Source organism: Varanus komodoensis, unplaced genomic scaffold, assembly GCF_004798865.1.
Source record: "Varanus komodoensis strain SLA01 unplaced genomic scaffold, ASM479886v1 scaffold8, whole genome shotgun sequence".
In the NCBI taxonomy this organism is placed as follows: Eukaryota; Metazoa; Chordata; class Lepidosauria; order Squamata; family Varanidae; genus Varanus; species Varanus komodoensis.
The window spans coordinates 25,843,720-25,857,730 of NW_025336481.1; the positions used below are offsets into that span (position 1 = coordinate 25,843,720).

Genomic DNA, 14,011 nt, shown 5'->3' on the forward strand with positions numbered 1-14,011 from the left:
CCTGATTTTTCAGGGCCACTTGAACCCATTCAGTTTCTGACAGGTGCACATGAAGACTCTTTACCACTGAAGGAAGACAAATATTTCCTTCAAAAGATGCATGCATGCTCCAGAGAACCATCCAAAAAACCATATTCAGTTGGCCGAGTCACCTGAAACTAGTTAAGTGACTGTACCATAGCCTTGATATCTGTGCATACAGTGTGAATATCCATGGAGAGGAGGGTTCTGTATTATTTGATTTACATACCACCCATTTTTGCTGCAAAAAACCCAAGGCTGTCTACATAATTCTTCTCTCCATGTATGTTAAGCAAAGAGTTAGTGACTGGTCCAAAGCTACCCTGTGAGCTTCATGGCCCAGCAGAGACTAGAATCCATGACTTCCAAGTCCCAGTTTGACCCTCTGACCACTATGATGATGGAAAATAAATAAAATAACTTTAACATCATGTCTAGCTAGGCCTGCAATCCAGGTAAGACAGTTGCTGCCGACTGGTGGACTGACTGAAGGGACATAAACCTGTACAAGATGGCACTGCTCCTAACAATCATGTTTACAGCTTCAGGTGCATTGCCTTTTCAGTGACAGCTGTTCGTCAACCATGATGCTTCCAGGAAAATCCCCAGTTTATTAATGCCTTGCCAAACTCCATGCTTTACTACTGTAATATATTCTGCAGGGCTGCCCTTGGCAAGTGCTCAGAAATGCCAAGGGTACACAACCAAGTTATTGGCTGGAACTGGTTGAATGGACTCATATTACTCTGGTGCTATATGATTTGCATGGATTGGTGCTTAGGTTAGATGGCCAACTTGCGTTGGGGCTTAGGTCTTGCTGGCTTTAACCAGTAAAGCCCAAGACCGTGCGAAGCTGGGGCATCTTAAAGAACTCTGTGCAAGCACGTTCCCTCACACTCTTTCAGTGCAACACTGAAGGTCCTGCTCCATGTACTTCAGATCAGTCTCATGTCTACCTGTCCTCATGGAGACCATTTAAGTTGAGAATCAACAATCTAGATTTTAAAAGTCTCTGGTGTTAACCAGATTTGTCGATTTTGCTGAATGCCATCTTTATTACTTGAGACGTGCTTGTTTAATTTATTTTTTGGTGTTGCATTTTTCTAGTTTATGTGGGTTTTTTTTAACTTTTCGCTGGGAACTATAAAGTGAGATGGAATGAAACTAGAGCCTCATGTAGCCTGCCTTCGAACAGTGTCCAGAATCTCCTGAATGATGCTTCCAGGTACTTGACTGCAGGTTACAAGGAGCACGTGACTCCTTTGTTACTGAAGCTTCATGTCTGCTGGCCTGTTTTTGGGCAGCATTCAAAGTTATGACGTAGGCAGCCTATCCTGCTTGGAACCAGGCTACCTGAAAGACCCACCTTCTCCTATACAAGCTTGCCTGATTCTTCAGATTCTCTGGAGAGGCCTTTCTTCTGGGACCACAGCTTTCAGAGGTATATTTGGTGGTGACCCATGAAAGGGTTTTTTGGTAGCTGCTCCCAGGCTGTGGAACTGCCTTACCAAGGAGGCTAGAGTTCTCCACTCTTTGCTGTCTTTCAAGTGGCAGGGAAATACTAGTTTCTCTAAGAAGGCCTTTGCCTATAAATTGACCCGAGTGCTATTTTTAATATCATTTATTTCTCTACAATTGCCATGCTCTTACTGAATGCTAAGGGATTAATTGATTCTGTAATCAACTGTAATATGGCTCTAGGTAAAGGACAGATGTAAACCCACAGACGTGATTCAAGCATTAAAATGCATTTTCTTTTATTTGAACAGTTTCTCCAGTCCCTCCCAAAAGAGTTTAAAACATTAGCTGGGTTTCCATCCTGCTTCCATCCCTTAAAATAAAGCAGTTCTTTTGTTTCACTGCAGGATTAAAGTGTATTGTATTCCTTTTCCTTAGAAGGAATACAATGGAGCCTCCTAAGGTTTACTTACCGCCTCCGTGTGTATTGGATGTACTGCAAATAGTAAGGATGCTACCAAACTGGTCCTGTTGTCCAAGAAGAGCTTACAGACCTTGAGGAAGATTACAGAAACAACCGCATGGAAGAGTACATTCAGGAAGTGGTAAGAAACAGCATTTAACTCACTGAACAGGTAGTTCAAACGGAATGTGAGGACCGTGAGTGGCCGATATGACTTATGACTCCTCTCCTGAAAGAAGAAAAAAGCATACATGTAGGTTTCTTTTGAAAAATGATATAAATATTTACAGCAAAACAAGTAATCTCAAAATTATAAAAGAAAGTCAGGTTTATAAATAGTTTAACTCTGGAGTTTGAAGAACCATGTTTAGGGTTTGCACATAATGCTAATGAAAGGTATGGAATTTTGAATTTGGGTTATTGTAATATGTAAATTCTCTTGTACTAACCAAGCATGTTTCCTTGCACATGAACAATCTAGCAAGGGAACCTATGGTTCATTGTTGGCTTGTAAATTCTGGGTTGATGACACTATGAATCGTTATGTGTGAATTCAGAACTGTGGTTTGTTCATGGGTTATTTCACCAGATACAGAGGTGGGAGGAGCAAGTGGTCAAGAAAACCAGATGCTTTCAATGCCAGGACTATAGTGCTGCAAAGGCATTTGAGACATAGGGAGGGGACAGGTGAAGGAGAAAGGAAACAACCAACAAACTGAGAAAACAAGCCACAGTTTTTCAACGGTCTACTGCAGAAATCCTAGGAAGAGTGAGAAATGATGTGTTAACTATGGGTTAATATAATACAGGCTAGGAATATAGATAAACCAGTCACGGCAAAAAAGCTCTAATATCCAAACAGCGGTTTGCTCAGACTTAGGTCTCATAAATCTGCTTTTCAGGTCACTAGTGACAAAAACTTTTGCTCTCCGCCAAGCCCTTATTTTAGTCAGTACCCACAAATCCCTTCCCGAGTTCTCTGTGTACTGCATAATTGTCCTGCTCTGAAGCTCAATAGACCTTTTCTGTCCTCTGGCATGCACAAGAGACTTGGGGGAGAATCTTTTCTTTCCTTCTAAGTTTTGGCTTGACTCAGATTAAATCCAATGGCGCACTTGCACTTTCCCACTAAGCACAATGAGACTTCCTTCCTCATCCCTGCTGCAGCCCTCTGTAAGGTCTGAACAGCTGCCTGGGGGATGTTTCCTAGCATGCACAATGGGTGCAGGACAAGTCGTCCTCCTGGTTTTGCTGACAAAACCAGTTGCACAGAATTACGCTCTGGGATACAATCTCAGGCTGACCCTTTCATAAAGCCAGCAGCTATGTGCTTTGTCTGTTTATGCCAAACCTTGCAGATATACAAATAGGGCTTGGTGCATTGGAACAGCCTCTAGAGAGCATGCTTCCCAACTTCTGGCACTCATGTTTGAATTGCAGCATTGTTCCCTGTACACTTTGGCCTCTGGATAATCACGTATACTTACTGGACAGCCCAAATTTATAAAAAATGAAATAAAATAAAGCAGATTGAAGGTATAGTACTCATTTATAATTATTCAATAAAATATCATTTCCTCTTAAGGTGAAAGTTTCAAATCTGTATGTTAGGACTATCTACCAGCATAGCATTGTACTTGAGAATGTCTCTTAGTATTTCTGTAGGAGAGATACCTCAGACATAGGAGTCCCCCAGAAGTCATTCAGAAACAGATTTTTTAAAGGAGTAGAAGGATGCAAATCTTTGTTGTCCAATATGGCTGAGACGTCATCAAAAACAAAGCCGCAAAACAGACTGTTCCAGTAGCACGCGGCCACCACGCCAACCATCAGTGCAATTTCCTTGAGGCTTAAATAAGCCATCTTTTCCAGAACTCTGTGGAACTATATCTATAGAACAGATGAAAACATTTTCATTAAAATAAGCACACTGAGGGACCAACTTACCTACAAGGATAAACAAAGTTTTCCCAAAACAGGTCAAAGAAACGTTGCTGTGTAATCGTTAGACAGTCCACACCTTTTTCATAAGAGAGTTTGAACTGACATCATAATGGTCAATGTTTCCACTGATGTGGAGAGTTAGGGAGGGTTCTGTGCTTGCATGCCCGCTTACATGGGGATAAAAGTTGGCCTACAGTTTGCAAAGCAAACCCCAAAACAACCTAGATAATTATTTCTTATACAAACAGTACTGCAACACTTCTTTGTTTTGCTCACCAACTTTAAAGCTTTCTAGATCCCTATATTACTACACTCACAAGAATCAAAAGGAAATTAAGAGCGGTACAAAGTATTTATATCCCATGCTCACAACACCCTGCATACAATTTTTACAACAATGCAGGTAGATAAGCCACAGTGGCCCAAGACATTTTGCAGGCAAAAGTGGAGCCCAAGCAGCAATTACACCACCAATTCCCCAGGGAAAACTCTTGAAGATGTTTTGAAGTCTTCATGCACCATTCAGGCAATCACCCCTCTCCATCATCTGACCACCATTATGGTAATGTCTGCATGGCAGAGGCACCTCTAGGCTAGCAGTACCTGCATTCCACTTTTCAATTATTTCTAAAGGAGCTTACATTATCAAAATATAGAGTAAACAAATTATTTCTGTATTTTAGATAAACAGGCCAAGGCTGGAACCTGTAGTTTGTGAAGGGCCACTCAACTGATGTGGTTAACAGGTGAGCTTGAACTGGGGTCACCCCAGTTCAGGACACAGTCCTATGGGAATTATCCCCAGTGGATGGAGAAATCCAGTTACTTGGTCTCCAACTTCAGAGGATGACATATGCAGCAATAGGTGGTACCTGAAACATGGTCTAGGGGCCAAAGAAGCAGTTCATATTACAAGCCCCAAAAAGCAATTAACATAAAAATCAATGTATAACTAAAGAAATTATTCTTTTACAGGCTACTGTTTATACAGGCAGCAGACTATTTTCTCCTATCCAATAGGATCAGCTCCCACTGCAAAAATGAGGTGGGGAAAAGAGGCATTTAAATTGAGGTGACTAAACAAGTATCTATCAGCAACCACGTTTTTGGTCCAATGAATAAGAAGGCATGTCACCAGATCAGACAAGTAATCCTCTGGAGGGAGAGGAATTATTCCAGTCAACCCCCTCCTCCCAAAAAAACCCAACGAGATTTCAGGGCCATGTATTTTAAAAGCTATTCAGATTTCATGTCCAATATCTGGATATTAAAATAAAATATTAGACTTACCTCTCAAACACTGTATTTTTTCATTTATGCATTTTGTTCAAAAGGAGTCATTTAAAAATATGTTTTCATCCATTTTGATGTCAATAATTCCAATCAACTCTAGGCGCTTATAGATTTTCACTAGAAAGAGAAAGATCAGCTTTAAGAAGCATAATAATAATTCCTCTGAAACCACTGTGATTTTCCACAGTAGAACACATCCTTCTTAAACCATTGAAAACTCACAAGAGAAAAGCTCTTTACAGTAATGTATTATATTACAGCACAGGCATATGTAAGATTCTCTCCTGCCTAAGGAAATAATTTCAGAAACCAGTTCACACCATGATTAGATTGTGTGAACAGCTTGATATACTTCTAAATCAAAATGTATGCTAAGATTAGGGCAGAAGTCCATTACATCTTGGCTCACAGAAATACATCACTCTTTGAAGTAATGGAGATGAACCCCAGCTCAACAGTTCAGTTCATTCACATATAAGATCACAGGGTCAGCCCTGGGTTCTTACCTTCCAATGGTACAGTTAAAAGGATCTCAGGAAGCAGAGCTGAAACATGCTTCTGCCAGAAGCTGTGGAATACACAGAACTGTGCTAGTTGAGCTAATGATCTAATTCCATGCAATGGATTTTCATACACTTCTAAATAGTGCTGTGTTAAGTGACCCTTTGAATCCATAAAAGGGCTAGATGATTCCTTCTGGTAGCTGAAAAGCCAATTTTCAGAGTAGGAGAAGTCCTTCCTCCTAATTTATAATAATAAGAAGGGGTCCACAGTGCCATAATACCAAGCCTGTAAAACCTGTGGGCATGCATACTAAAAGAACTCTAGGGGTGAGCAGTTTGGTGTAGCTGTTTTTTTCTTTCAGCATATCAATTAATTTCAGGTAATATAAATGCAACCGTGTGGTTAAAGCCTCGGATAACATCCTCAGCCATCAGAAACAAATGGCGCATGTAGCCTTGCAGTCTGCAGTTTGAAGCTGCAGGAGATTAGCAGGCCAAAAGTCTCAGTTATGTGTCTGCCCCTACCCACCCTGCTGTGGGGCAGTCCCCATCAGAAGAATGGAGAGGACAGCCTCCTCCCTTAAATGGTTGCAGGGCTGTACCAGGGCATAAGACACACCTTCACCTGGACTGGGTAGGTGGGGTAAGTAGGTAGGTAGGTAAGGCACTGGTTTTTCCCACTGTGCAAGACTGCTTGAAGGCTACATGGCATCAGATCAGGTTACTCCAGCCCTTGATGAACAGCCCGTGATTGCCATTCCAGTGAAAAACTGCTTTCCTAACAGTTTTTGTCTTGGCCAGTTTCAAGTTTTGTGAGGGATAAAAATAAGCAAACACAAGCTCATTGTAGCTGTTGAAAGAATCAAAGATGCAGCCCTTGCACATTAAGTGGAAAAAGCCTATCATTCCCAGTATACACCAGCCAGCCCTTTTTATGTTGAGGATTGCAACTTATTTATTCAACTGCAGTACTTACAGCAGGGTAGCAACTTGTGGCTTCCCAACTGTTGTTTGAAAAAACTCCTGTCATCCCTCAACCTAACATATGTTGGCTAAGGATGATGGGAGCTGCACTCCAGCATCACCTAGAAGGCCCACCCCTGAGATTCATAATTTAGCAGCTACTGGACAGGTCTATTCTGTGCCATAATGCAGCATGGCCATTTAGTCCTTCTTACACATTTCTTGCTTATGCGTAAGAAATTCAAAAGCAGGAGAGAAATCCTAAGCTTCAGACCTGCCGGCTAAAAGTGGATAGAATGGGGCAAATGTTGGCAGGGGGATATACCTGTGGAAAACCTCTTGGGCAGAGATCAACTGCCAGTGGTGTTTCTTCTGGGGATAAGGCCATAAAAAGAGTATCCGGGGCGTGGCCAGTGGCAGTGTTCAATCCAAACCACTTTGGTGCCTGAGAGGTCCTCTTAAGTTATGTTAGTCTAGAGTTTGCTTAATTGATTTCCTCTTCACTGAAACTTAAGGCACAAGGGAAAATTGCAGAGGGAAAAAAAAAAGAATGACCCTCTGCTGAGGTCTATAGAAAAAGATTTTCCATACCTCCTGGCAGGTCTTTAGAAGCAGCAGATAGGATTAGTCTGAGCATCATTTCTCTTCAAACAAGCGTATGGTTGTAAAAATAGCTGTGAATATCATGGAGGAATACTTTGGATAGGAAACCTAGCTTACGGAGAGGCTGTGATTCTGCAGTACCCTTCTGAAAAAAAAAATCATTGTGCTTCCTCTTTGCTATCATTTGCACAGAAACATTAAAAAAAGATCAGTTGGGCTGATCTTTGAGTGTTGCTGCCAGATTTGCTGCTCTGGGCATTCCATAAACTGAAATGTGCAGTAGAAAAACAGTTTTGGGGACTACCTTATACTGAAAGCCAAAATACATGGTCAGCTTTCTAATTTATATACCCAGACTACCATGCAGGTTTTCCAACAGGACTATTAACTCATGGGTGGGGGAAGGGAAGAATATGGAAAGAATTCCTTAAGAAATCAAACATTTTGGAATGCTAGAGTGGTATATGGGAAACTGCAAAGGGCAATCATAGTATGTAACTAACTTCCAGCCATGCTGGCTTCTCTTCCTCACCTCCGGCATGTTGGCCACACGCTGCACAATTTGCTTGATCATCCTCATGGTGCACGGCTTTCCATGTCCTCCACATCTGGCAAGGTGTCCAGTAGGGGTGACTTCAGTGCCCCTGCCCCAAAGCCCTGGCCCTTTGTAGGGCTCTGAGGGGGGTTTGAAGTCACTCCCCTCCATGCACTTTGCCATGTTCAGACAACACAGGAAATTGTGCAGCCTAAAGATGATTAGGCAAATGGTGTCGCATGCAGGAGTGGGGAAGGAAGCCACAGAGACTTCTTTCTCTCATAACTGAGTGATCTGAGACTTTGGACTGGTGTTTTCACTTTTTAAACTCAAACAAGCTTTGAGTTTGTGATATGAGAATCTATGAGGAAAAAAAACACTTAGAAGTTCCTCTCAACAAGCAGAGGCTTCTGTTTGCCCCTCAAGTACAGCAAGAACAAGTGGACTGTAGCCTGAACCATTATATATGGCTGACAGCAGCTTTGCAAACGGAGTGGAGTCAAACAGTAATTCTGTTCTAACTTCTAGATATTCTGCGCTACATTGTTTGCTTTAATATATTTATTCATGTGTTTAGCTATGCACAATTATGGTCACAAAATAACTATAACACTCTTAAGAAAAGTTTATGAGCTGTTTGATGGTATCCCAAAGACAATCTTGGAAATGAGAGGGTGAGAGCCAGTGTGACAACTGGGACTTAGGAGAGCCAGGCTCTAGTCCCCATTTGGCCATGAAGTTCATTGGATAACTTTAGGCCAGTCACAGACTCTCAGTCTACATCAAAGGATTGTTATTGTGAGGACAAAATGGAGGAGAGAACTTTGTTAGTTGCCTTGGGCAAGAAAGTCAGGTTATAAATTTAATTTATATATTAATGTAATGGTATGAGGAATGTTTATGTGAAGCAGATTAGTATTTTTCAGGCTTATGGTCTCAGCACAGCCAACAATCAAATGAATAATGAAAGCAGACCAATTGTGCAAATCACCTTATAGTGACCAGGCAAATGAGAAAAAGCATCCTTACAGATTGTCTGCCAGAGGCTTCTAAGCTCAAAGACAGGTACAGGTGGGGAAAAAGAACAGCCAATCAAAACTGTTTTTGCACAAACATACCAGATGGGATACTGAGTCTAACTGCTGGATTCTAAAGCTGCACACACCAGTCAAATCTTGTCAACTACAAGCATTAAGCTTTATTCATAAATTATCAATGTAGAAGTATTGTAATGCTTCAGTACCTACTTCATATGCAATTAACACGTACAGGTACAGTGCACATTTCTTATCCACAAAGAATTATACGGCAGGTTAAACCAAGAGGTGGTTTTAAAATACAGGTTGTTATATGTGGAACAGTAACAGAGAGACATTGCGTATTTCCATTTATTATCTTGATCATATAACAAATCAACACTATCATGAGAAATTCTCCCAATATGCAAAGTGAGCACATCAGTTGTTACATGCTTTGTAAAAGTACAGCGATCCAAATGCAGAGAGAATTAGTCATTATTTAAGTCCTGTTCAAACCTGCAGAAAGTTAGCAGCAACTCATTCAAGAACTTTAATGGGGCATTAGGCTGCAATGCTAACCTCATTCACTGGGGGGGGAGGTCCTATTGACTGCATTTGGACTTACTTCTGAGTAATCATACACAGAATTGTGTTGCGCGTCTTGTTTTGGGAACGAGGGCCCATGGTGCACTATGCAGCTGGATAAGACTTAGTTATTACCATGCGGTACGTAATTCTTTCTTCTGCAGTCTCCATATTTCAAACAACCCGGAATCTAACTCGAGTCTTCCCAAAAAGTCACGTGTGTCCATTTACACAAGAACCCACAAGCCTTATTCTGGAAACGGCCATTTCAGCTAGAACACCTACAGTAGTGCCCAACTTAACGGCGACCCCCAGGTACCGAACGGCACATACGAACCACCCTGCAATTCCGAAAGCGAGCGGTACACTAAGCCCCACATTCTTCGAGCACGTTCCGGCGCTTTCCTTCATAGCAGGCAAGGAGAGAGTTAGGAACCCACCACCTCCCCTTCCCTCTCATGCTACCTTTGCGGGAGGATCAAAGGCGTGAGCCGCCCTGTTTCCTACAAGCCCCTGGTTCCAGCCTCTGCACGCGCTTCTTACTCCGCATGATCCTCTACCTGGAGCCGCCTAGACCAAGCGCCATGGCTCACCCCGTTGCAGCTTCAGCCTCTCTGTTCAACCTGAACTGGAGACACCCTCCTCCACCGCGCAGGCGCACGCCCTTATCCTGTCACCCATAGATCGCGACGGGCATGCCGGGAAACCGTCCGACATGACTTCTGATCCCAGCATTCCAGGCGGCATATAGTGCAGAGTGTCAGCCTTTGCGCAAAGGAGGGTATGTTGGGACATGTAGTTTTTACTTTCGTATCGAGTCTCAGATCGATTCTTCGCTTCTTCCATTCATTTGGTCGCATTTTTCCCTAAAGGCAGTACTCCGCAACTCCAACTACTTGAGCGGATACTCAGAATAAATCCGCGCTCACGGTCACAGCCCACGGCGTCTCCTCGCGCAAAGCACGCTGGGGCTTGCAGTCTTCGATCAGGACCCTCATGGGCAGTCTGGGGACTGTAGTCCCGCGGGAGTTTTGATTCGGCCGCCGCTCACTTTTAAGAATATCCGGGTCCTTCTGACTCTTGGGTGGGGACTGTTTGATGGCGTCGCCTAGCAGCGGCCTCCTCCTCCTCCTCCGTTAACGACTGCGGAATCCAGGGAGCGGCGGTAAGGAAGGAGTCTGGAGGCTTGCCAGCTGAATAGACAAACGAATCAGGGTTACGTGGTTCAGACAATAGATACGACGCGCGAGCGAGGCTGCCTGCGGCTCTTGGAAAGGGAGGGGCCTCTCCGTCTTCACGTGAAGCGGGGAGCCTGGCGCTTCTAACCTCGGAAGCTGGGAAGGGTCATGGCTGCAGTCCTGAGACGGCTCCCTCCGGAGGAAATCCGTTGACCGAAACATTACAATCACATCGCACCATAGTCGTTTCACCGTTGCAGTGCTGTCTGTGTTAGCGCCCAACAACTTTTTCTGAAGGGCAGCTGTTAAGGTAATCAGCGCTGTTTGTCCTTTTTGCATTTCGGTCCCCCTGACAACTCCCTCGGACAGTTCCCCACTTCTGCAGCATGTGTGGGTAGATCCACCAACTTCTAGCTAAAATGCCGTGCATGTGCTGGGAACAATATCCACGAAAGTTGAAGCCAGAAGAAATCTGGCTGGGAGCATTGCTGGAAGTTGTCGGACTTTTCCCCTGTTTGAACATCCATAGAACCCCAGCCTTGATTTATATAATGTTACAAGACTGTTGGTTGTTTCTGTGGACTTTATTGACTCTTTATTGTTCTTATATGGAAGGATTTTTCAGAGTTCAGACCCTTGGCATTCAAGACATTAGTATTAAAGAGTTATTACGTGCTTATTTTCTTACTGACATATTTCTGAGTGGTCTTGAGGGTTTCAAAATACTTATAATGCTGTCCAGTGTATTAATCACTTGGACATAAATGCAGCTATGTGCAATGACTCTTACTCCCTAGTGTGTTTAGGGTTACAGCCTGATGCAGATGTGAAGTGGAAATGTTAATTTTCCCCAACAGGGGGAAAACTGGTGTAGGAAATGCACGTCTAACATTTCTATGTGAAGTTCAAATATGTACGAGATGCGTATTTATCTTGTATATGCTGTGTTGCATAAATTTGAGTGATCAGTAGGCATCTTTCTGACTCCTTGTCTACAGAAGTTTACAATGCAGTTAGGGTGCAATCGTATTAGATTTGAGGCTCTTCTGAGATCCCCATGCTCTGCAGTACAGAGGCCTGTAGGGCCGGAGAATTCTGGAGGCAATCTCAGCTTCTGATCTTTGGGGCACTTCAGAATGGGAGGCCTCTTGTCCCCTCTCTGCTCATTGGCATACCATACCCCCTTTTCAAGGTATACTTTCTCTCCTTGAAGAGGCAGCCAGCATGGTTCTCTGCACACTGGTGGCAAGTGGGTGGATGGAGAGGTAAGATCTCCAGCTCCCACTTTTGAGTAATGTCCCTGGCCTTGGAAGGAAAAATCTAACCTATCCTATGGTTTCTGCGATGCTTATCCAGGGACCCTAAGATATTTTACTTAATCTCCTAAGTTGCTACAAGAGTTTTCTTGTAATGTTATATAGTGTAGCATGGGGAGTAACCACTTATGCAAACCTTAACACCCAGCTAGATTTTCTAGGAAAGAAGGACAGACAGACAAATTTGGTCAGTGACTTGAGAGGTGCTGTTTTACTTAATTCTTGCTTGTGGGCTTCCCATCAGATTTGGCCAGCCAACACGTGAAAGAATGCTCATTTGATTCATTAAGACTCTTCCTATATTCTTATAATGAAAACATTATTAACTTAGTCTGGATCTAGCCCATACACCACTGCTTTATTTTGCTCTTAATGTGGTTTAATTGGGAAATAGTTATTTTGTGAGCTTTTGAATTCAGTTGGCCTAATAGCAGGTAATAGCTTTAGCTATACTTATTCTTTTCTGTGGCATCAGCTTGGCTTTCCTTTTCTCTTGAGTCTAGATTTTGAATTGCTGCACCATCATTTTCCCTTTTCTTTATGACGTTGTCTCTTAGACTGCAAGACTGCAGGAAGAAGGTTCATTATATTTAATTACTGTACAGTGTCTGGCTTTCAGGTCCCTTTATAATCCTATATATTAATACCAACATTTTCTGAGTGGTCCTTATTTAGTCAAAATGGCACAGTTATGCTCAAGAGGCCAGTTATGCTCAAGAGGGAGGAATGGACAGGTTCAGTGAAGCTTCAAAGTTTGTAGATGTGCAAAAAAAATCTTTACTACTACCAAAGGCCACTAATAAATCTGCATTTTTATGTCTAGGAGAATTAGAATTAAAATTCCAGGGCAGAATCTAATGCTATGCTTTTGCCCTTGCTGATCCTCTTCTACCCTACCAACTGTGTGGCACAAGTGAATCCTACTACTTGCACAATAATGCTTTAGTGCTTCCAAGACAACCCAAACAAGTGGAAATGCTGGTACAGCGGTACCTTGGCTCATGAACTTAATCCATTCCAGAAATCTGGTCTTGACCCAAATTGGTCATTAGCCAAGTTAAATTTCTCCATAAGGATTAATGTAAATAATGTTAATCTGTTCTGTAACCATTTTTTAAATCAGAAAAATGTGACGCAAAGTGACAACAACAAAGATCATGGTCGTCTCCCCCCCACCCCACTCCAAGCACAAGCGCGGCCATCTCCCCAGCACGATTGAGATTGCGCCCATCATCCCAGCACACAGCCATCATCCTAGCACGTGCCCATCATCCCAGCGCGCTGGGGTGGGGAGAGACAGGTGTGATCGCAGGCGCACTGGGGGAGGAAGAGGTGGGCACAAACAGCGCGCTGGGGGAGGGAGAGATGGGCGCGGTCTTGGCCATCCCCCCCCACCCCCAGCACGATCGCGCCCATCTCCCCACTCGGGGGTGGGGTGGGGAGATGGCTGCAATCATGCTGGGGGCGGTGAGGGGGAGATGGCCGAGATTGTGCCCGTCTTCCCTGCAGGAGCGCGCCTCTGATCAGGCACGCCTTCCCTGCATGAATGGAACTGTGATCGTGGCCATGTCCCCCCTCCTCAAGATGGCTGCGATCTTGGTCACCACCCAAAGCAGTGTTCACGACCCAAGTCAAATTTTTTCAGAAATTTTTGTTTGTGACCCGATTTGTTCATGAACCAAGGCATTTGTGAGCCGAGTTACCACCGTATCTGGAAGGAGTCAGGTTGGCAGAACTCCATGGACCTGCCTCCTTCCAGAAATGAATGTCATTTGGGGAGGCTAGTCCTAGGAAGTGCTAAATTTCCCTTTCAAAACTGGTGGGTCCTTCTTGTATGACAGTCAGGGAGACACACTGCTCATACAGTGAAATTGGTGGGATGGAAAAGAATTGATGGAGGCTTCAGCATTCTTTTGGATACTTCTCTAATTCTTATCATGCCAGAGTCCTGAGATGGTCTTCAGAGCCCTCCTCCAAAAGATCTGAATGGCTATTAAGAATAGGATCTGTTGTGGAATGACACCATCTATAGTATTGTGTTGTCTGTGCCAGATGAAGACCTTATTTTCCCAGGCATTTTAGTCCTTCAGTTTCTGTTGTTGTTTTCAATCTTCTGCCACTTTTTCTTTT

General features: G+C 43.3%; 2 protein-coding genes across 7 annotated transcripts in view; one reads left to right on the forward strand and one right to left on the reverse strand.

Moving 5' to 3' along the window:
* Positions 1 to 10,003, reverse strand: part of TMTC3 (transmembrane O-mannosyltransferase targeting cadherins 3) — a 29,479-nt gene extending 19,476 nt beyond the window's left edge. The window contains exons 1-4 of one of the 3 annotated variants that reach the window (XM_044455301.1): positions 9,948 to 10,003; positions 5,177 to 5,296; positions 3,617 to 3,832; positions 1,953 to 2,171 (exon numbers count right to left, since the gene is read on the reverse strand). In XM_044455301.1, the coding sequence (XP_044311236.1) occupies positions 1,953 to 2,171; positions 3,617 to 3,805 (408 nt within the window). In that variant the 5' untranslated portion in view covers positions 3,806 to 3,832; positions 5,177 to 5,296; positions 9,948 to 10,003. Of the gene's footprint in view, positions 1 to 1,952; positions 2,172 to 3,616; positions 3,833 to 5,176; positions 5,297 to 9,852 lie in introns of those variants that run through there. The other 2 variants (XM_044455300.1, XM_044455302.1) reach the window with 2 other exon arrangements.
* Positions 10,004 to 10,516: 513 nt separating this feature from the next.
* Positions 10,517 to 14,011, forward strand: part of CEP290 (centrosomal protein 290) — a 61,571-nt gene continuing 58,076 nt past the window's right edge. For all 4 annotated transcript variants that reach the window (XM_044455186.1, XM_044455189.1, XM_044455187.1 and 1 more), the window contains exon 1: positions 10,517 to 10,875. The gene's annotated coding sequence lies outside the window, so the exon portion shown is untranslated. The remainder of the gene's footprint in view (positions 10,876 to 14,011) is intronic.